General features: G+C 36.2%; 1 protein-coding gene across 1 annotated transcript in view; it reads right to left on the bottom strand.

Annotated features, from left to right (window-relative positions):
- Window positions 1-23,657, bottom strand: part of LOC144958989 (uncharacterized) — a 589,046-nt gene that overhangs the window by 400,266 nt on the left and 165,123 nt on the right. The window contains exons 73-90 of the mRNA XM_078891292.1: window positions 23,083-23,248; window positions 22,052-22,186; window positions 20,848-21,039; window positions 19,200-19,396; window positions 18,027-18,156; window positions 13,768-13,885; window positions 12,452-12,669; window positions 11,635-11,806; window positions 10,566-10,783; window positions 9,106-9,353; window positions 8,649-8,801; window positions 7,802-7,969; window positions 5,724-6,032; window positions 4,433-4,615; window positions 3,805-4,002; window positions 2,523-2,772; window positions 677-884; window positions 73-290 (exon numbers count right to left, since the gene is read on the bottom strand). Of these exons, the coding sequence (XP_078747418.1) occupies window positions 73-290; window positions 677-884; window positions 2,523-2,772; window positions 3,805-4,002; window positions 4,433-4,615; window positions 5,724-6,032; window positions 7,802-7,969; window positions 8,649-8,801; window positions 9,106-9,353; window positions 10,566-10,783; window positions 11,635-11,806; window positions 12,452-12,669; window positions 13,768-13,885; window positions 18,027-18,156; window positions 19,200-19,396; window positions 20,848-21,039; window positions 22,052-22,186; window positions 23,083-23,248 (3,481 nt within the window). The remainder of the gene's footprint in view (window positions 1-72; window positions 291-676; window positions 885-2,522; window positions 2,773-3,804; window positions 4,003-4,432; window positions 4,616-5,723; window positions 6,033-7,801; window positions 7,970-8,648; window positions 8,802-9,105; window positions 9,354-10,565; window positions 10,784-11,634; window positions 11,807-12,451; window positions 12,670-13,767; window positions 13,886-18,026; window positions 18,157-19,199; window positions 19,397-20,847; window positions 21,040-22,051; window positions 22,187-23,082; window positions 23,249-23,657) is intronic.

Below are 23,657 nucleotides of genomic sequence, written 5' to 3'. Positions count from 1 at the left end.
GTGGATGGCAAAAAAAAAGAAAAATAAATAAAAAGACCTGCGTGACGTCAACTTCATTCTATCTATACTTACGATTTACAGTCAACGTCGTTTTGCACACAGTCTTTCCATGAAGATTCTCAGCTTCACAGAAGTATTCCCCAGAATCCTCTGGCCTAGCATCAACAATGATCAGGATGTACGTGTTCTTTTCCTTGATGGTCTCCAGACGTTGTGTCGGCTCGATTTCAACTTCGTTCTTGTACCACCTGATTGTGGCCTCTGGTTCTGCCTGAACATCTACCTCAAACCTGGGAACAGAAGAATGAATAGACTTAACCCTCTCCTTACCACCCAAAGGAAAATCGTCACATTCGTTACGATATAAACAACAATTTTCTTGTTCTGATTTCATGTTGTTATCGTTATAGCTATAATAACTCGACACTGTGTTGCAAAGCTAATTTTTCTGAACAAAACAAGCATATACTCGTTACTATTCTGTCTGAAAAATCTATTTTTGTATTGGTATTAATTACGCCACTACCACATCATCTCATTCATCTGTGGGGTTTCATTCATCCTGATTTGTTGATAAAGGGGAAACCCGAAACGTTCATTTGATCTGTTTTTGTAATTAAATTGAAGCTTACATTCAACTTCACGTTAATATTTATAAACATCCCATAGTACGTACCTTACTGTGCTACCCTCATCAACCTGCATGGCGGGGAGAAGAGGTCGTGTGAAGTTGGGTTCCATTTCCAGGGTGGTGGTATGAGTCTCATCAACGACCTTGACCGTGGTATCGTCATCCTCCATGACCCCGAAGGTGGTGCTTGTGGTCGTGATGGTCTCAGTGGTAGTGGTTTCCTCTGTCGTGATGATCTCTGTTTCTTCATGTTCTGTTTAAACATATATTTGAGAAATACAATTTGACTATTATGTTCATGAAATTGTGAATGCTTATGCATGTAAATGATATTTTTTGTTTTTAAGGGTTTTACGGCGCTTGCAACACATTTAGGTTATATCAGTGCCAGTAAAAAGGAAGAAAATGGATAGTAAAAAGTTCTAGAATTACAATTAAAGCACCCAAGAAAAGGTAAGACAAAGGGGAACTGGGAAAAAATAGGTATCATATGTAGATTCTAAGAGCATACCACCAATGTACTTAGTTTGAGATCACCTATAAGTCTCATCCGGACACGAGCACAAAATCCAACAGAGAGGAATACACTCAAATGCTTACATTATATACTAAAAATAACAAATACCGTAATACATATGAGAGATGATTTACAAGGAAAAAAATATAATCTCCCAAAACAATAACTATGCATTTGACTGTTTCCCTCCCAGCCAAGACTCCAACCAGGGCCAAGACAAAAGCAAGTAACCTCATTCCAAAACAAAGACAGAAAGCATGTTGGAAAACAGATATAAGGGGATAGAAGACAAAGTATGGACCTCCCTGCCCGCTATGGGATGTCAGGATCCCCACCCTGAAATGATTTATTACGTCATCCTTTTTTTCAAAATACGAAAGTACAGGAAATTAGTAAGAAAATAACAATCTTCTGTTGAAGATGACTGATTTACTCTTCAATTCGTTTGAACAGCTTCGTCTTAAAACATGACACAGAACTGCATATTTGTAAAGACCAATGATTTCACATTTCTATAACTATAACTCTCCAAAAATCTACCCTCTCTGGAATTAATTATGCTTATTAAAAATAATTGATGAATAAACGCAGAACTGAACACCATCATTCTAAGGATATAGGTTAGAATAACAAGCCTCAAAGATTTCAGTTAGAAACTTTTCCTGTTCTATATATATATATATATATATATATATATATATATATATATATATATATATATATATATATATATATATATATATATATATATATATATAAATGGTGACAGCTGCTAGGCTCAGTGTTATGGTCATTGCTTGGTACCTGAAAGGTACCGAGTTCAACTACCCATCTCGCTGTGTGGCCTTGAGCAAGTCACCTAGCCTTAGCTCACTTTGCAGTGCTACACTTCAGCTGATGCCTGGGTTATTCCAGTTCTTCCCTTGGAATATCTCCTAAAGAAAAAATTACCCTTAGGGATGAATAAATGGAATTATATTATTTTATGGTACTATCTGAAGCAAGGATTTAAGATAATGAATCAAAATTGAATTGAACAAGATTGGGCAATCCTTGAATAATTTGAGCATTTATATAGCGCAATATCCACTAAATGTGCTCAAAGCGCTTTACAAGGGGTCCCTGATCAACATCAACACGTAACATATAGAACGAGACATGATGCCTGTTAGGCAATATTACAATTTTTTCGGACAGAGACAGCGCTGTTAACGGCCAGGTACTCATTTTACACGGTGAGAGAATGTGAGTAAAGAGTCTTTCCAAAGACTCAACTATGAGTCAAGCGAGGCTCGAACCCAGGACCTTTCGATCCAAAAGTGAGTGTCATACCACTAGACCACATAGCCGCAATAAAGATATTAATAGAATTACCCTGAACAATCAGTGTGGCTGACGTCATAGCCTCGCCAAACTGGTTGATTGCACGACACGTGATCTCCCCAGCGTCATCCGGGAAGACTTCAGCAAACTCCACCGTACAGACGCCCGTGTCGGGTTCAAAGGTTAGTTTGATATCCGGCCCGGCTGTGATCTCTTGGGTGTTCTTGTACCACGTGACCACAGGAGTAGGGGAGGCAATCAAACGACATGTCATAACTATATTATCCCCATCGTTGACCAGCTGTGGTGTTGAGAGAAATAGAAATAAGGCATTACGGTTTAAGCGGTCGATGTGTTGACATAAACAGAATTTCATTTAGCCGATGTGTTGACATAAACAGAATTTCATTTAGCCGATGTGTTGACATAAACAGAATTTCATTTAGCCGATGTGTTGACATAAACAGAATTTCATTTAGCCGATGTGTTGACATAAACAGAATTTCATTTAGCCGATGTGTTGACATAAACAGAATTTCATTTAGCCGATGTGTTGACATAAACAGAATTTCATTTAGTGTTATCATGATATTATAATAATATTCGAGACATCGACTATGCATACATTCAACATTCATTGAGTTGGAAAATCTATTGGAAAACAACATACACATGAATACAAAATAGACTGTGTTGTAACTGTAGTCTTGTGTTATCTCTAGTTGTATCTTATATTCATTCTTTTTATTATGATAACATCCTCCACCTTCTCTCGCCTTCTTTCTATCTTTCATATTATATACGTGTTCAAACTTTCAATTATCTACCTATCTATCTGTCTATCTAACTATCCATCTATCTATCTATCAATCTATCTCTATTTATCTATCTATCTATCTATCTCTATTTATCTATCTATCTCTATTTATCTATCTATCTCTATTTATCTATCTATCCGTCTATCCGTCTATCCGTCTGTCCGTCTGGATGGATGGATCGATGGATGGATCTATCTATCTATCTATCTATCTATCTATCTATCTATCTATCTATCTATCTATCTATCTATCTATCTATCTATCTATCTATCTATCTACCTACCTACCTACCTATCTATCTATCTATCTATCTATCTATCTATCTATCTATCTATCTATCTATCTATCTATCTATCTATCTATCTATCTATCTATCTATCTATCTACTAATTATCTATCTATCTAACTATCTATCTATCTACCTTTCTATCTGTCTCTCTATATATCTATCTATATGTTTATCTCTCTATCTATCTATCTCCCATTCAGCATTATACACTTCAACAACAACATACCTGTGGTTGAAGCAGATCCACAAATTCAGGGGCCTGTTCATTGGGTGCCTGTTCTGGGATAACTTGCTCTGGTGGTTGCTCTAACTCTTCAGGAACCAAAGTGATCAAAGTCTCCTGAGGCTCTTGTGGACCCTCATCTGGAGGAGTCAGAACTCCACTTTCTGGAACATCCATCTTGTCTTCCTCCTTAGGTGTCATCTAGAGAGAAAAAAGATTACAGTTTAGTTCATGACGCGTATTCCAAGTCCACAAGGGACATCATTTGAAGAGACAGTTCATATTTGGATAATAATCTCTAATATTGATAAGCAGAAATTAATTTAGGCTATCTGGTCTTGTGGTATGACACTCAATTTTGGATCGGAAGGCCCTGGGTTCGAGCCTCGCTCTGCGCATAATTGAATCGTTGGAAAAGACTCTACTCACATTCTCTTACCGTACTCAGGTGAAAAATGAGTACCTGACCCTTAACAGTGTTGTCTCTGTCCGAAAATAAAGTAATATCGCCTAACAGGCGTCATGTCCCGCCCTACATGTTATATGTTGCTGTTGACAGGGATCCCTTGTAAAGCGCTTTGAGCACGTTTAATGGATATTGCGCTATATAAAAGCTCATTCTTTCTCTCACCTCAATACTGTCTTCGGAGATAACAAGAGTGATTTCCTCTGTCTCAGTCTTGACTTCTTTGGTTGTGGTCGACTCTTGAAGGATGACCTCTGGTTGCGTTTCAGGTTTTGTCTCAGGCAGAACATGTTCTGGTACTGTGTTATCTCTGATGTGCTGCTGAGGTTCGACGATATCTTCCTGGATCTAAAGAGACAGAAAAAAGAACTTTTTACACATTATATGCGGCTATGTGGTCTAGTGGTATGACACTCGCTTTCGGATCGGAAGGTCCTGGGTTCGAGCCTCGGGCTCGGAGCATAGTTGAGTCCTTGGAAAAGGCTCTTTACTCACATTCTCTCACCGTACTCAGGTGTAAAATGACTACCTGGTCGTTAACAGCGTTGTCTCTGTCCGAAAAAATTGTAATATCGCCTACAGGCGGCATGTCCCGTCCTACATGTTAATTGTTGCTGTTGACCAGGGACCCCTTGTAAAGCGCTTTGAGCACATTTAGTGGATATTGCGCTATATAAAGCTCAATTTATATGTTTAACAAATCTGAGATGTTTGTTTTAAAAGATTAATCAAAAATTGAATATTGTTTTGGGGGATAACTTACACTTGTGTGGGCATTGACAAATTTATGAAGCAGCGTAGAACATTTTAAGAAAAATTTGAAGACTCATATTTTCCAGAAATTTTTATCCTAGGCATTTTCTTCTTGATGAGTGAATTATACTTTTTAGTTTTTGATTCCATTTTGTTGAATGTCAATTTCATTTTGTAAAACTTGCATAGTTAGTGTGTGCGACTGTTGTGAGTGTCTGTTTGGCTCTGTATGAGTGTGTTTATGGTTTGATAAGTATATTGTAAAGTGCTTTGAGGCTTCGGCATTTAGCGCTGTAAAAGAACACTTTATTAGTTTTATTATTATGAAGCAATCGTGCTCGTTCTTTCTTTTGAGGAATAAAAACTATAATTTACAAGATAACTGTGAATTTCAATGCAAAAAAAAAATAAATAAATAAATAGAAGATCAAAATTATTAACAAGAACCTTACAGGATTAATGATATTCCTCAGCTATAAACAAAAATAATAAAATTGTTATTTTGGAAATCATCTTTTAATTATATTTCTAAAAAAAGTTTATTGTTGTTATATCCTTGTTATAGTTTTATTAGATCCTACTCAAATACTTTGGGGTGCGGTAAGGGGATTCAATAACAAGGAGATTCTATTACTTTTCAAATATACCAATGTTTTCTACTACGAGTTATACTGGCGATCCCAGACAAAGAAAATGTACACACCTCGTCTTGAGGCTCCTCAGGTGCAGACAAAATCAAAGGCTCAAATTCCAAGACAATCTCTTTTTCTGTGAATTCCGGCACGACTTCTTTGTAGATGGACTGTAGCTTGGGCCTGTCAATGACCTTGACCTTGAGAGTTGGTTCTGTAATCTCCTCATCGACCTCCTCGACCTCCACGTCTTCGGTGGCCGTGTAGTACGTGTCGGAGGAGATGAGGGAGGAGACGGAATCGGGGGGAGGTGAGAATAGTGGGGACCGGAAGTCCGGTGACTCTGACACGGTGCTTTCTTGCTGGATCATGGGCTTGGCCTGGGAGAGGAGATTCAAGAGAATGCTCTGAAGATTGTGCTCGTCGTAGAATGTAGTAGAATAAAGGTCAGGTATAATATATCTTAGCACATTGTAGATTCTCTACTACCAATTAAGTCAAGTTTGAAACAAAAACAACAACAACAACAACAACAACAGTTAGACAATTGATAGATCCAATAAAACTATAAAATAAATCAAGACACTCAGGAACAAGCCAATATTATAAACTTTGTTAAAACAATGCAAAATAATTTCAGAAAGTACGGCTCTTTATTTTAAAATAAGAAAGAGAGAATTCACCAACAACAGACCTGCCCACTTAAAAATTTTAAAGATTCGTCGTTTTTAGGAGATAAAAATTGTAGACGTGAGTTAAATTTATAGATAAACAATTTACTTTCATAAAGAATAGATAACACTTCAGAATCCTGAAAATTATGTAGTCTGATATCAACGTTCATCTTAAATAAGTTTTAACCCTCTCCATACTAACTATAGGAAAATCGTTACATTCGTTACGATACAGCCAACATTTTCCTTATTCAAATTTCTTTTGTACATCAAAAAAATTAAAGAAAATGAACAGTGTATTGTGGAGCATGTTTAGCTAAAGAAATTGTGTATGGCAAGAACTTTACGGCTATTGTGTTTGAATGATAAAAAAAAATCTATTTTTGTGTTAGTTGGGTGTGAAGTTTTGGGGAAAATCCTGAGAATGTCTGGTAACTTGACTTGACTTAGATGCCTTTCGCGTCTCGACCGAAAGATCGGGTCGCCTTGGCTGTTTCCAGTATTTCCTGTGTGAGGTGTCTCCAATATTGCCGGTCCTCTGCTAGGGTTCTCAGATTTTCAAGGTCCCCTGCCGTTATGAGACTAATGCTTTGTCCAAGTGTTGTGAGGTTTTTGTTTAGGATCACGGGGAGTGTTGTGATCGGTCTTCCTCTGAAAAGGTTCCCGTGTTTTTGGAAGTATCCCGACATGGCTTGGTTTGCTGGTATGTTTTTGTCCCTGCGTAGTATGTGACCGAAAAGTTGCCATCGTTGTTGTAAAATGTCAAGGGAGATTGGTCTTTCTTTTGTGATCTTATAGAGTGATTCATTTGAGATCTTTTTGGGGTATTTGATGTCCAGTACCCTTCTTAGCTGTGTGCGATGGAAGGCATCCAGATGTTCTTCTTCGGATTTTGTCAACGCCCAGGTGCCGCAGTTATACAGAAGTACCGGTTTTACAAGAGCATGGTACAGTTTCAGTTTGGTTTTTCTCTTTATTTTGTCACCCCTAATCCATACATTGGTGAGGAAAGGGTTAACGACTTTGAGATGCTCATCAAGTTCTGAAATTGAACCCAAATTTGGTCATTCTACGAATGTGTCCTAGGAGTAGGCAGATCGTGCGGCTATGTGGTCTAGTGGTATGACACTCGTTTTTGGATCAGAAGGTACAGGGTTCGAGCCTCGCGCTCGGCGCATAGTTGAGTCTTTGGAAAAGGCTCTTTTACTCACATTCTCTCACCGTACTCCGGTGTAAAATGAGTACCTGGCTATAAACAGCGTTGTCTTTGTCCGAAAAATGGTAATATCGCCTAACAGGCATGTCCCGTCCTACATGTTAAATGTTGCTGTTGACCAGGGACCCTTTGAAAAAGCGCTTTGAGAACATTTAGTGGATAGTGCGCTATATAAAGCTCGTTTTCATATGCAAGAGTGTGTTGTAGTCCAATAAATAAAGTTGCAAACGAAACAAGAAAATAAATAAAAAAGGCTCACCCTGATTCTGTCACTGACAATGGGGATAACCGTGTCTTCCTCTATTTCAATCAGAGTATCTTCCCCTTCTTCCATGGGTTCAGGTTGTTGTTGTTCTGGTTGCTCCTCGTCCTTCACGACAAACTCCAAATTCTGTGGCTCTTCCGTGTCGATTACAATGACTTCCTCCTGATGGAACATTCAAATAGAAAACACGTAAAATACAAGTCGTTGTTTGATTTTTTTTTTTGAATACAAGAAAAATACAACACACTCAACATATCTAGTACATCATTAACAGGATGGTATCTTAATTTTTTTTTTTAATTGAGCTATTATATAGCGCAATATCCACTAAGCGTGCTCAAAACGCTTTACAAGAGGTCCCTGGACAACAGCTACACTTAATATGTAGGACGGGACATTACGCCTGTTAGGCGATATTATCATTTTTTCGAACAGAAACAACGTTGTTGACGGCCAGGTACTCATTTTACACCTGGTTACGGTGAGAGAATGTGAGTAAAGAGCCTTTTGCAAGGACTCAACTATGCGCCGAGCGATGCTCGAACCCAGGACCTTCCAATTCGAGAGCGAGTGTCATACCACAAGACCACATAAAAACATATCTAGTAAATCATGAACAGGATAGTATCTTTAAAAAATGTAAGAGATAATTTGCAATCACAATACGAATCATCTTAACAACGCCACTACCTCATCATCTCATTCGTATGTAGCGTTTCATTCATCCTGCTTTGTTGATAAAGGGGAAACCCGAAACGTCCATTCTATCTGTTTTCGTAACTAACTTGAAGCCTACATTCAATTTCACATTGTTATTTTCTAAGTCTACTGACAATCTCACCTCTGGTTCTTTGGTGTCCAGTTCCATGGAAGTCTCCTGGGCTTCCTGTACGGCCAGGTATGCCGAGGTGGTCGCCTGGCCAGCTGGATTATGGGCCACGCAAATGTACTGGCCTTGATCCTCGGGGAAGACTTCAACTATGATGAGGGTGACCTGGATGAGCAAAAAACAAACAATTGGTGAATTTGGGGGTTGAGGAGTTTATAATCTAAAACAGTTCCAGGATTTAAAAAGACTAGATTTTAAAAAAATATTTTTAACAAAATAGATCAAAATCATTAATAGGGAATGACATTAGCGGAAGAGTAGCGTCCCTTGATTGGATGTCACCCATAGTCTGTGACGTCACCGGTGGAAAAGTTATTAGAGAACGTCATGTTGGTTGTGCGCATGCGTCTCTCGTCCTCTTTGACTTTTAATTCAATTTTTTTTCAGCGTCTTACTCCTCTTGACCTACCTCTCCAGTATCTGGATTGTAGGAGATGACAAATTCCTCATCCTCGTCGATGTTCTTGCTGTCGTGGAAGAACGACACAGAAGGCATGGGAGTGCCTGTAACCCTGCATGTGATTGTCAGCTCCTGGCCATCTACTGCTTCAGTGTCCTTCATGGGTTCCACAAACACTGGAGGTGCCAGCAGCTGGGCAGGGGAAGGTTCGATGGCTGATGTGTCCTCAGGTCGGTGGACATCTTCTGAGGCTGGTTCTAGACAAGAAAGTTCAATGGGATAATTATTGTAGAAAGTAGATTTTTAATAAAAATGTCTGATTCGAAGAAAAAAAAAAGATTTTAAATTTCAAAATGAAATATTTATTGCCTTCTGTAATTTAACAATTTTGCAAATGCTGTTCTATTTGAAAGCAATGTAAATGATGCTGCTCTAAGCTCGAAGAAATAAATAACAATGTGAAATTGATAAATGGGAAACCTGAAACGTTCATTCCATTTTATCTGTTTTCGTATATTAAATTGAAGCTTATATTCAAGTTCACATTGTTATTAATTTGAAAGCACGAAAATAAAAGTTGCATAGGGTCTTAACCCTTTCCTTACCAGCCATTTTCAGAATTTTCCCCAAATCTTCACACTCACCCAACACAAAAACAGACATATCTTACTCAAACAGAAAAGCAACAAGCACATTCTATACATAATATTATTCGACAATATGAGCTCTATTACAGAATGTCAAGTTTTTATAGCTATAGCAAAAAGAAATGAAATCTGGATGAGAAAAGTGACGGTTGCATCGTAACAAATGTGACGATTTTCCAATAGGTGGTAAGGAAAGGTTTAATGTACAGGGACAATAACCATGAAACTAAATAATGAAAATGAATTAATCACATAACACGTGTAGTATATAATAATTGAATAATTGAGCTTTATATAGAGCAATATCCACTAAATGTGCTCAAGAGGTCGCTGGTCAACAGCAACATTTAACACGTAGGACGGGACATGACGCCTGTTAGTCGATATTACAATTTTTTGGACAAAGACAACGCTGTTAACGGCCAGGTACTCATTTTACACCTGAGTACGGTGAGAGAATGTGAGTAAAGAGCCTTTTCCAAGGACTCAATTCAACTATGCGCCGAGCGCGAGGCTCGAACCCAGGACCTTCCGATCCGAAAGCGAGTGTCATACCACTAGACCACATAGACGAGTACATAGTTACGTCTCGAGGTCTCCTTAGAATAAATAAAATAAATGTGAGTAAAGAGCCTTTTCCAAGGACTCAACTATGCGCCGAGCGCGAGGCTCGAACCCAGGACCTTCCGATCCGAAAGCGAGTGTCATACCACTAGACCACATAGCCGAACATAGCATCATAAAATATAAATTCCAGCTCTATGGGCCTCGTGGCTGTGAAGGACTATTTAAAAGACTGACTAGTATTCGAAACTCACTCACCTTGCACGTAAAGCGTTGTAGAGCTCAAAGCTTCTCCCAGCTCTGACACAGCCTTGCACGTATACTCCCCTGTGTCCTCTGGTCCAACCTCAATGATCAGAAGGATGCTCTTACCCTCCTCGTAGCGTATCTCGTAATGGGGGGACGGTTTGATCTCCATGCCGTTCACGAACCACGTGACAAGGGGGGCAGGGTGAGAATCCACTTGGCATTCCAGCCTGAAAATGTCACATGAGATAATGGGAATTACAGAAAACAAATTAAAGATCTGAGCAATATTGTCTTGTAGGTCAGATGAGAAAATGGGAAATTACAGAAAACAAATTAAAGATTTGAACAATAATGTCTTGTAGGTCAGATGAGAAAATGGGAAATTACAGAAAACAAATTAAAGATCTGAAAAATAGTGTCTTGTAGGTCAGATGAGAAAATGGGAAATTACAGAAAACAAATTAAAGATCTGAACGATAGTGTCTTGTAGGTCAAATTAGAAAATGGAAAATTACAGACAACAAATCAAAGAACTGAACAATATTGTGTGAAAGGTGCCAGACAAAGCAAGAAAGAAAAATACCAGAAAAAAGACATTCCAAAAGTCAGTCTACCTCGACTTGGGATCGAACCTCAGACCATCTGTACAAAAAAATTCCTTTTTGGGATGCAATTAATTATTATTATTATTATTATTATTATTATTATTATTATTATTATTATTATTATTATTATTATTATTATTATTATTATTATTATTATTATCACAATTATTATTATTATTATTATCACCATTATTATTATTATTATCATTATTATTATTATTATTATTATTATTATTATTATTATTATTATTATTATTATTATTATTATTATCATTATTATTATTATCATTATTATATTATTATTATTAATATTATTATTATCATTATTATTATTAATATTATTATTATTATTATTATTATTATTATTATTATTATTATTATTATTATTATTATTATTATCATTATTATTATTAATATTATTATTATTATTATTTCGCTTAATATAATAATATGATAATGTAAGTACAACCCACCTGGCAATGCCCCGCTCCCTGACGTAAATCTCGGGCTCCAGCGGGGTCTTGAAGGCTGGTTTGACCTGCTGTAGGATCACTTGTTCCTCTCTCTGGATAGTGGTCACTGTCTTGGTGACCGTCAGGATCTGGTCAGACTCGGTGGTTGGGATTTCAATCACTTTCTCGAAATCTTTATTTAGGAAGAGGAAAGAAATTTAATGAGTAAGAAATAAAGAAAAAGATAAAATGTTAGTTTGTAATGGATTGAATATTCAAGCTCATTCTTGTGATGGAAATATTCTCAAACCAAAGAAAAATATCATCCATTACAACAACGATAAATCAAGCCCATAATTCATTCGGTTATCAGACCTACAATCATGTCCACATTGGGATAAGACTTAACTTTATCGTCCTATCAAGGCAATCAACAACCTAGGAGATAAAGATAAAGGGAGTAAATCTGACTCATGAATGAACAACACAAAATGTTTATTTTGTCTTGTTCATTCACGAGTCAGATTTACTCCCTTTATCTTTATCTCCATTTTATTGACTCATTTGTGACCCAACGTCTCAAAACGGTATTATGTCGGGATGAACATGGTGCTAAAAAGTCAAATTAAAACTAAACAGGTCAAAATGATGAATGACTGGTATTCAGCACGCTAAAATATGATATTCATTCTCCTCAATAAAACAAATAAACTCAACGGAAGTCTGATATTTCTGGCCACAAATTCAATTTTCAGCAACTTAGTCATCCCGACTTAATACCGTTTTGAGACGAGGGGTCACATTTAGGCACCTCTATTTATCAATCAACTCGACCTACCTCTGACAATCAGAGTGGTGCGACACGTGACTTCCCCTAATTCATTCTCCACCTTGAGAACGTATTCGCCCTCGTCCTGACCAGAGATGTCAATCAGGATGAGAATAGCCTTGCGGTCCTCCCTCACCATCTTACGTCGATCAGTGGTTGTCAGTTCGATTCCGTCTTTGTACCACGTGATCTTGGGCTCCGGTTCTCCAACAATTTCCGCCTCGAGTCTGCATTACAATATTTTTTTTAAATGGTCAATTTTTTATATTATAAACAAAAACATAAAGGAAATGAAATGATGATGTTCACACCATAATGAATTCTCGATTTAAGTCAAATTTTTGTAATGATGGAGTAATAGAAGACAGGTATAGAGTTTTAAAAAAAACAATCATAGGCAGAAAAAATAATTATCTACATTAGTAATTCTATATTTTATTGAAATTTATATTGTGAGAGTATTTATCCATCAATGCATTTTAAGCGTATTTGTTACATGTGTGTTCTACTGTATATAAATTTAACTCACTCAATCCTAGAGATTTTTGCTTGGATTGGAAAAACTATTAAAAATGAGCATTTACATAGTTTTTTTCAACTGTCATTAACATGCAAAAACCAAAAACATTAGCTTTGATACTACGCTTGTAATTTGTCTCAGAAAAAATGTAATAAATAGGCATGGGGTAAAAATAATCCTGGGTAAACTACAGATGTAGTTGATGTTAGGGTTGAGTGGGTTAACCATATTATACTGTAAACCTAAGAAGGATTTGAAAAAGTATAATATTGTTTGATTGACATTCAAATGATTAGATCGACAGCCGCCTAATTCACTTAATGTCCATCTACAGAGCATTTCATAATATATGATTTTGGGGAGTTACGAGTAGATGGAACCACGTAGAGTGCTCGACAGTTTCTTGGAGCGGATTTTTAAAATTTAATTCTCACTTCGCGTTTTTTTTACACATTCTCCAACAACGTTGTTTCGTCCAGAATTCCTGGAGTCATCAGAGAGGTCGTTTAGCGGCGTCTGGCTGGGAAGCGTCCAGGACACATATAAACGACTTCCCTGATGACTCTAGGAATTCTGGACGAAACGTTGTTGGAGAATGTCTAAAAAAAGCGAGGTGAGAATAAAATAAATAAATAAATAAATAAAAGAGCACACACACACACACATATATATATATATATATATATATATATTATATATATATATATATATATATATATATATATATTATATGACTGCAGCAACAAACCCACGTTTTAAAGTGGTTCTTAGGAATGGAGGAAAGAAATGAGAAACAAATACGAACCTAGCCACATCTCTGAGTTTGAATTCTGAGTATGGCTGGAGAGGCTTCACAAATTCTGGAGGTTTCTGCGCCAAGGTCACGTTGACCTGTTGGGCAAGTTGTCTTGTTTCCTCTTCCGCTTTAAGAATGAGAAGGGGATGGTGATAGGTGAAGGATTAGCAAGTAAAGGGAAAAAATATCTAATTTACAAACATCTATTAGACATAATATTTGACCATTGCTGACAAGGGGAGATTGTTTAGGTAGATTTTGATTCTTTTCACCATTATCTTAACGTAATTCATATTTGTTTTTCAGCCTTTATGATTAAGTTACTTTCATGGACCAACTTTTGTGAAAGTCATGTCATGTTGTAATCTAAATGTGATTGTAAACGATCGATATGATCATGAATGAGGCAAACATATCAACTCATTTTTAACGGCCTTGACAAAGGGGGGGGGGGGAACCCCAATTTCATTAAGAGGTCAAGGACTGCGGTTCAAGGTACTGTAAAATATTTTGTTTAAAAAGTAGAGCTTATCTAATCACCAGTAATATACGAATTTAATTAAATAATGGCCCATTATGGATTGCTACATAATATATTAATGCTTTTTTATGCATCTTAACCGTAAAAAAATGGTTTATTAGTCCCTAAATGTTAAAAACTTCTTGAGATGTTTCTCTCAGAAAAGGTACCCCTGACAAAACAAAAAAAAAAAAAAACACTTTTTTTTCTCAGCTAATGAGTATAACAGATTATTTAAGCTGTAACATTTTTGAAAGAAAACTGTTTTCGTGAATAAATCCATTTATGTTCTTTTTATCTGGATTTGACCACGGGGTTTTCTTAGCTTTAGGTGAAAAAAAAAACAAAACCCAACTGCTTTTCATTATGTCTTGGGGAAAGAAGAGAAAAAAAAGATTGGGAAAGGGGGGGGGGGGGGGGGTATCAAATTCCAACTGAAAGTTTTACATTTGGTTCCATCATTCAATTGTAAAAAAACGGAACGCAGCAATCACCAAACAATATTCCCTTGTGGTCAGTCAAACATAAAATGTAATGGCAATAAGAATCATCGTAAACGATTTCATATTCATAACAATAAATTTCATTCACAATTCATATATTTTTTATTAAGTGATGCGCTGAAACATGCATCAAATGTTTTCTCATTCATTTTCCTTTTCTTTCTTTCTTTTTTTGTTTGTTTGTTTTTTTTTTTGGTGGTGGTGGAAGGGGATTCACATACTTAATAAAGGCACACACCATGCTTAACGAGATCATCTCTATGTTTATTTATCAACAATTTATCAAAATCTTGTCTTTGAATTTAGCATGCAAGCTAACTTCAGCATCAGATTTGTTTGTTTTCTTGTTTTCTAGTTTTCTACTGGTGTCGTTTGCTTTGCAATCATAAAAAATAAAGTGTGCCAAACTTTTATAAAATGAAATTCTATCATTATTTGAAAGTGGAATGTTTTTGTGGTTGCAAATCGTAAGGCCTAATGTATTGTAATTGAATTTAATTGTTGTTATTATTATAAAAAAACTGTATTTTGGAAAAATAGTATTTGATGTAATTTCATAATACAATTTGTCGAGAGTTAACATCAGTCAGCAATAACAACACAATGCTTGTTTTCCTCTACTTTGTTTCTTGGGGAGAGATTCATATTGAAAAATTGTAACAAATTGTTTTTAATAAATCATAGTCAACAAGGTTGGTTGCTTCGCAGGCCTATGAAATTGTGTTTTACAAGTGAAATCTTCTTCTTTTATCAACCATAAACTTGTCATTGCTTGTATATGGTCTAATATCAAACATGATTTCTTTTGGTATTGAGGAATATCTGTCTACATTTCACTGTTATATATTTTCAGTTTTTCATATAGTGCCTTGCGTGTACATGGGGAAAGCGTGGGTGCATATCTTATATCGCAAATTTGTGGAAAGCGTATTATGTCATATACATTTCATGGAGACAGTATATGTATAAATATATTTATATATATATATATATATATATATATATATATATATATATATATATATATATATATATATATGTATAAATATATTTATATATATATGGCTATCATCAGAACACTGTAATGATGAATTGATGCAACAACAAAAACCAATTTATTTGTTGATATTTCATTGTTTACCTCACATGAATTGCCTTTTATTTGGACAATAAAGATTATATTATTATTATTATTATCATCATCATCATCATCATCATCATCATCATCATCATCATCATCATCATCATCATCATCATCATCATTATTATTATTATTATTATTATTATTATTATTATTATTATTATTATTATTATTATTATTATGATTATTATTATGATTATTATTATTATATTTAAATATTAAAACAGTAAAACCTCAGAGTTAAAAATAAAACAGTTTTATTGACCAATGAAAATTTTTGTAATTTGATATAAAGATATACAATATGATTTGTTTGCATATTATGTAAAAAATAATTGACAGAGAAAGAAAAAATAAATTCTATGTTGGACGGATAGTTGTATAGTTGTATTTTTTTTTACTCACAATGAAAGTCTATCACAAGCTCATGCACCACAACCAGCACATCTCATATTTTTAGGGGGAAAGGATTCCACATGCATAGGACGACATAACACAGTAGTTGACCTTTTTACTTCTTGCAAGTTCAGCTGACCTTTCGTATTCCTCTGAATAGGTGAAGGGCAATGGGCAGGCAGGGCTGACCTCTGACCTTTGATAAACTCCAAATGTTGAAGAGGTTGCGGGTCCTTTCAGTATTATATTTTTTTGGGGAGAGGCATGCTTGCTGTTGCTCTTCAAAGAACTTTATCTCTCAAGGGGCTTCATGCATTTAGTCATATCTCATTGCAAATCATTTCAACAATTTGGAAAAAAATGGGTTATAACGACATGGCACGGTATTAATTAATATAACATCCAGCATGATTTTTAAAAGAACAAAACAAAAAACTTAAAAAACAAAAAAACAAACAAAAAAACCCAACAAAAAAACAAAACAACAGCAACAACAACAAAAAACAAACAAGCGTTAGTGGAAACAATAATGTTGAATATTCCATAATTCTTTATCATTGAAAGATTTACACAGGGAAGCTTGATACATGATTCTCGTGTAATAAATGTAGACTTGAATACGTTATTGTATATATATATATATATGAAAAAAAAATTAATTCACATATGTTTTCAATATAATATAAATATACTTTAAATAAAACTGGTGGATAAAAACAATAGATTATAACACAAATGGTATGGCCATGCAAAAAAAAGTTCCTAAAATAATAATTGTTGTTCCCTAAGGTAGGATTTGTAATAATTTTTTCTAAATAGTTTATGAACATAGTCTTGTGTGTTTAAATATAACTGACTGGGTTATACGATATTATTATAGAGGTTTCAAATAAATTATAAATGTCCATTCTGAAAAGGAACTGGAACGTTTAATGTAAAAAGGAATCAAGCAGGGAATTTCATTCAGGTTTTAGTGCAAGCAGCAATAATATTATTAATAGTTTTGACAAAAGCTTCAAATGCATTCAGGCCATCCACGGTCTGGCCACTGTTGCCTCTGAAAGAGAATCGTCATCTTTAATAAGGGATATTGGGAATACATGCACCTGAGGAAAAATGGCTACCAAAATAGGACATTGATATGCATGCGTAAATCATCTCATGAGACGAACAAAAATACATTATGGAAATGGTAGAAGACACATATGTTATGATCAAATCCTATATACAATACATAAACACCATTTCAATTGTAAAACGTATTGTAAGAATACATACAGAGATAGATAATACGACATATTTATGAATCGCTATCTTCATTGATAAACACATTGACTAGACGCCTCAAAATATTATATCGAGATGAATCAGACGATGAAATTAAATGTCTAGGTCTAAATATTGATTTCTGTGTTAAAATCTAAAAATATTTTGATGAGAAATTTATCTAGCTGAATGTAACTTTCTTAACTGAAAGAAAACATCGACTCAAATTCGAGTCTAATTAATAATTTTGACTTTGAATCCAATTGTCAGTATCTGATTAACCTTGAAATATTGAGGTCAAATATCATCTGTAGAGGATTTATTGAAAGGAAACGAAACTAACTTAAAACATTGGCCGATTAGAATCAATGTCTGTGTCTTTTTAATGTAAAGGATAGAGTATTAATTTCTTGTCACATGCATTTCAGTTATAAGTACTCACGTTGGACGTAGAGCTCTGCAGAACATTCAGCTGTGCCTGCTTGATTCTTGGCCCTGCATGTGATCAGCCCTGTGTCCTCTGGGAGAGGCTGGAAGATTGTGAGCTGGGATAGGCAATCCGCAGTCTCAATCTGATGTGAAATGAAGAATATAATATTGTTGAGAAGAGGCGGGAGTGAAATTTATATCATATCAATGTACAGACTATGTTATGCCTTTATATTTTCCATAAGACATTTTTTGAGCAGGGGGATTATAATTTTAGACTTTAACAATTCACATCCTTATGATTAGTAAAAATACAATGCAAATTGTGTAACATTAAAAAAAAGACAGAGCACATTAAATAGATGATATTACATATTGTACACAACGAAGAAAAGTTATTACGATCAAATATATCACATATTTAGCTCTTTTCAACAGGACTTAACTAGTCAATTTTATAATAAAACGTTCAATGAAATGACTTTTGATGGAACAAAAATTAAGTTATTTGTTTAACTCCCTCCTTACCGACGACCATTTTCTGGATGTTCCCCGAAATGTCACACTGACCCAACAGAAAAATTGATTTCTTTACACTCAAACTCAGAAGCAATAACAACATACTATAAATGTTATGTGCAGCAAAACAAACTTTACATAACAACATCAAATTCTATATAAGCTGTAACAAAGACTTTTCTTCAAATTAAAAAAAAATGCACAAAACAAAGGTGATAAAGAAATAAAATGTTCATTGAATCTTAATGAATGTAACGATTTTCTTGTAGTTGGTAACGAGAGGGTTAAATTTTATACCTGAGCAATTCTTTAAAATGAGATCATGTAATCAGCTTGGTAAAGAAAATAAAGGAGAGAGGAAGAATAAAAAATATGTTAAATCTCTCCTCACCCGACATTTTCAGGATTTTCCACAAAACTTTACACCCAAATAACACAAAAATAGATTTCTTATCACTCAAACACAATAGCAGTAAAGTTCTTGCGATACAGAATTTCTTTAGCAAAACATGCTCTACAACACACTGTTCATTTATGATGTACGAGTACAAAAGAAATTTGAATAAGAAATATGTTGGTTGTATCGTAACGAGTGTGACGATTTTCCTATAGCTGGTAGGGAGGTGGTTAAAAAGTGAAAAACAAAACATCAACTGTCGATTCTTACCCTGCAATCCCTGGAATCGTGTAGAGTCTGGATTCCATTTCTAATCCAAGAGATTTCTGGAGCAGGGTGTCCAGAGAAGACGGCCTCAAATTTAGCTGGGGTTCCTTCAGTGACCATAGTATTGGCGATAGGCTTGATGAAGCTGGGTGGTTGGGCAACCTCCTCGGGCTGACTGGCCTCGGGTTCACTGTCTGTACCTGAAAAAGATGACGCATAAGCTGCATGTGTAAATATGTAATCATCATCATCATTGCCTTTTTCACCCCGGGTCAGGGTATAGGCCACACACAAACAGTTTCCATCCTTCTCTATCATCATCATCATCATCATCATCATCATTGCCTTTTTCCCCCCTGGGTCAGGGTATAGGCCACAGACAAACAGTTTCCATCCTTCTCTATCATCATCATCATCATTGCCTTTTTCACCCTGGGTCAGGGTATAGGCCACACACAAACAGTTTCCATCCTTCTCTATCATCATCATCATCATCATCATCATCATCATCATCATCATTGCCTTTTTTCACCCTGGGTCAGGGTATAGGCCACAGACAAACAGTTTCCATCCTTCTCTATCATCATCATCATCATTGCCTTTTTCACCCTGGGTCAGGGTATAGGCCACAGACAAACAGTTTCCATCCTTCTCTATCATCATCATCATCATTGCCTTTTTCACCCTGGGTCAGGGTATAGGCCACAGACAAACAGTTTCCATCCTTCTCTATCATCATCATTGCCTTTTTCACCCTGGGTCAGGGTATAGGCCAACCACAAACAGTTTCCATCCTTCTCTATCATCATCATTGGCTTTCTCACCTTGGGTCAGGGTATAGGCCACAGACAAACAGTTTCCATCCTTCTCTATCATCATCATCATCATCATCATTGCCTTTTTCACCCTGGGTCAGGGTATAGGTCACAGACAAACAGTTTCCATCCTTCTCTATCATCATCATCATTGCCTTTTTCACCCTGGGTCAGGGAAAAGGCCACACACAAACAGTTTCCATCCCTCTCTATCATCATCATCATCATTGCCTTTTTCACCCTGGGTCAGGGTATAGGCCACAGACAAACAGATTCCATCCTTCTCTATCATCATCATCATCATCATCATTGCCTTTTTCACCCTGGGTCAGGGTATAGGCCACAGACAAACAGTTTCCATCCTTCTCTATCATCATCATCATCATTGCCTTTTTCACCCTGGGTCAGGGTATAGGCCACAGACAAACAGTTTCCATCCTTCTCTATCATCATCATCATCATTGCCTTTTTCACCCTGGGTCAGGGTATAGGCCACACACAAACAGTTTCCATCCTTCTCTATCATCATCATCATCATTGCCTTTTTCACCCTGGGTCAGGGTATAGGCCACAGACAAACAGTTTCCATCCTTCTCTATCATCATCATCATCATTGCCTTTTTCACCCTGGGTCAGGGTATAGGCCACACACAAACAGTTTCCATCCTTCTCTATCATCATCATCATCATTGCCTTTTTCACCCTGGGTCAGGGTATAGGCCACAGACAAACAGTTTCCATCCTTCTTTATGCTAACTTTAAAAAAAAAAAATCTCATTCCATTGGTTGGCAGGTATGCTTTGTGTATTGCAATATAGTGAAATGTTTTGTCTTACCACGGACTTTAAGTTGAGTGATGCAATCAACTTGTCCATGCTTGTTCCTGGCCACACATCTGTAAGTGCCGGTGTCCTCTGGGAAGGCCTCTCTGATGGACAGAGTGTGAACGCCCTCTAGCGAAGACGTCATCTGGAAATACTTGGATGGTTTGATGAGCTGGTTGTTGTGGTACCACGATATCACTGGGGCTAAAAGTTGGATTGGGTTGGAATATAATCAGGAAAATTGTATATTCACTCCATATTTAAAGGTTATCAATAATATACAGATTATAACAATACAATTGATAATAACTGTTCTATATATGTGACCCATCGTCTCAAAACGGTATTATGTCGGAACGAACCAGATGCTTAAAAGCCGAATTTAATTTTAAGACTGGTCAAAAATATAAATTGTTGGCATTATCACCCTAAAATATTGTATCCATTCTCCTGAATAAAACATACAAACTCAACACAAGTCTGATATTTCTGGCTATAAATTCAATTTTCAACATCTTAACCAGCCGGACTTAATACCGTTTTGAGGCGAATGGTCACATATACTCGTAATACAATAGTATCATACATTTTTGTAATAGGACACTTTGAGTAGCGCCTTTATGGCTTAAACTGGGCATATTGACTACTTACCTAAGGAAATAAACTCTCTAATAATGAAATCTCTTGACTCAAGAATTGTCTACAAATCCCTGAGCACGAACAGTCCCTCCTATATTAAAGACCTTCTAAACATATATGTCCCCGATAGAAACTTGAGGTCAAGCAATGACCAATCAATCCTTGTCAAACCTAAGCCATTGCGTAAAATAGGTGAACAATCTTTTTCAATTTTCGGCCCCCCATTTTTGGAACTCTCTCCCATCACATGTGAGATGCTCGGATTCGTTGACAACGTTCAAATCTCGCTTAAAGTTTTATCTTTTTACGTCATAATGTTGCAATATTATTTTCATATTTTGTTGTTGTTAAATTGAATTCGTATCACGTTTCCTTCACACTTGTCTCACTGTAATATGTTTTGTTTTATATCACCCTAAAGCGCTTAGAGCCTGTGACAACGGGGTAAAGTGCTATATAAATGCCATTTATTATTATTATTATTAAGGAAATAATGATAAATCTCACTTGACTTCACACATACGGTAAAATCAAAAGCGTAAAATGCATCACTACAGATATAAGGGATAGGTCTTACGTGGCTTTCCTCTGATGGTACATTCAAACAGGACCGGTTCTCCTTCTTCAACATCAACAGGCCTTGGCTGCTGTAAAATGTGGGGAACTTCAGATGAAGGCTCCACCTGGGGCTCAACCATGGGCTCCATGGGTTCTGAAAGAGATAAAACCAGGAATGTTTGATTCAACATTGAGGTGAAATTTTGCTCCAATGATATACAGCGTCAAGAGACCATTTCAGGTTCTTAAAATGTTCGAAGTACCTATATAATATACACTCTGACAGCAGTGTAAAAAGTTAATTACAAAATAAAATGTTTGAAAAAAGTAACAAAATATCAAAACAATTCAAAGATTTTAGACTGAATTAACGAATTGATATTGTTACCAATTTACATTGTTTTATGACAAGAGATTTACAACCTGAGATCATAGAAAAACAATTGTAATCCTTCGGCAAGTACACCTTAATAGAAGTGTGAATAACAGATAGCTCAGTTGGTAGAGCACTCGCTCCATTCACAAAGGGACCAAGATCGATCCCGGGTGCAGTTGATATTTTTTTTCTGACCCCCTGTCCACCTAGCAGTGACGGGGTAGCTGGGTCTGTTTGATTTGGTGGAAAGTACTTTGCGATAGATTAGCGTCCTATTCAAAGGTTAGCAAGCAATTGCTATTGACCATTTCACGCTATAGAAACCAGGAAAAACCCTGGCTCCATGGGCCCACTGGCTCTGAAGGACTACTTGAAATAAAAATATCAGAGTGAAAATATCAAATAATTTGATACAATCTCAACAAGGCCCATCTTATGTGTCCGAAAGAGCACACTTGGGAGATAACCATTCTTGCCATAGAGTAAAGAGAGTCTAAAACGTCCCTTGAGTAAAGATTTCCCCGGTTACATTTCTTACCAATTCAACTATTTTATGCCTACACAGATTTGGATAAAGATGATACCAAAAAAAATTACAAACTTTTCTTGTTGTAAATTAGATAACATTTCCAAATCTTTCATATTAAACATGCAAGGGCATATAGGATACATACCTTCAACAGTTAGCCTTGCTGTACAAGTAGCCTTCCCAGCAGGGTTGATGGCCACGCATGCGTAGACACCAGCATCGCTGGGTTTGACGTCAAAGATGACGAATGTGTTGTTGGGTCCTTCCTGGACAGAGTTCCATCTGGGTGACTGGGCCAGAGGTTTGCCATTCTGGTTTGGACAGGGCCGGGGGGGGGGGGGGGGGGGGGGGGGAAGGGAGACAGGATTTGATTTAACAATTGTGATAACAAAATAAATGAGACATGTTCCATTATTATGTGGCGCAAAACCTCAAAATGTGACCCATCGTATCAAAACGGTATTATGTCGGGATGAACCAGATGTTGAATGGTCAATTTTAAGCTTCACTGGTCAAAAAATTGAAATTTCGGTTTTCAGTAGTTTAACATTCTATAATTTTTCTTCAATAATATATACGGGGACTCAACCCAAGTCTGATGTTTTTGGTCATAGATTCTATTTTCAGCACTTTGATAATCCCGACTCAATACCGTTTCGAGGCGGCGGGTCACAAATGGTATTATTATGTGGTGTTGATTTAAAAGTTTAAAAAAATGAA

This window comes from Berghia stephanieae, chromosome 13 (assembly GCF_034508935.2).
Source record: "Berghia stephanieae isolate SIO BIC M18660-M18661 chromosome 13, UCSD_Bste_1.3, whole genome shotgun sequence".
Classification (NCBI taxonomy): Eukaryota; Metazoa; Mollusca; class Gastropoda; order Nudibranchia; family Aeolidiidae; genus Berghia; species Berghia stephanieae.
Note: the sequence above shows the minus strand (reverse complement) of the source record. Positions and strands in the feature narration are given on the sequence as shown.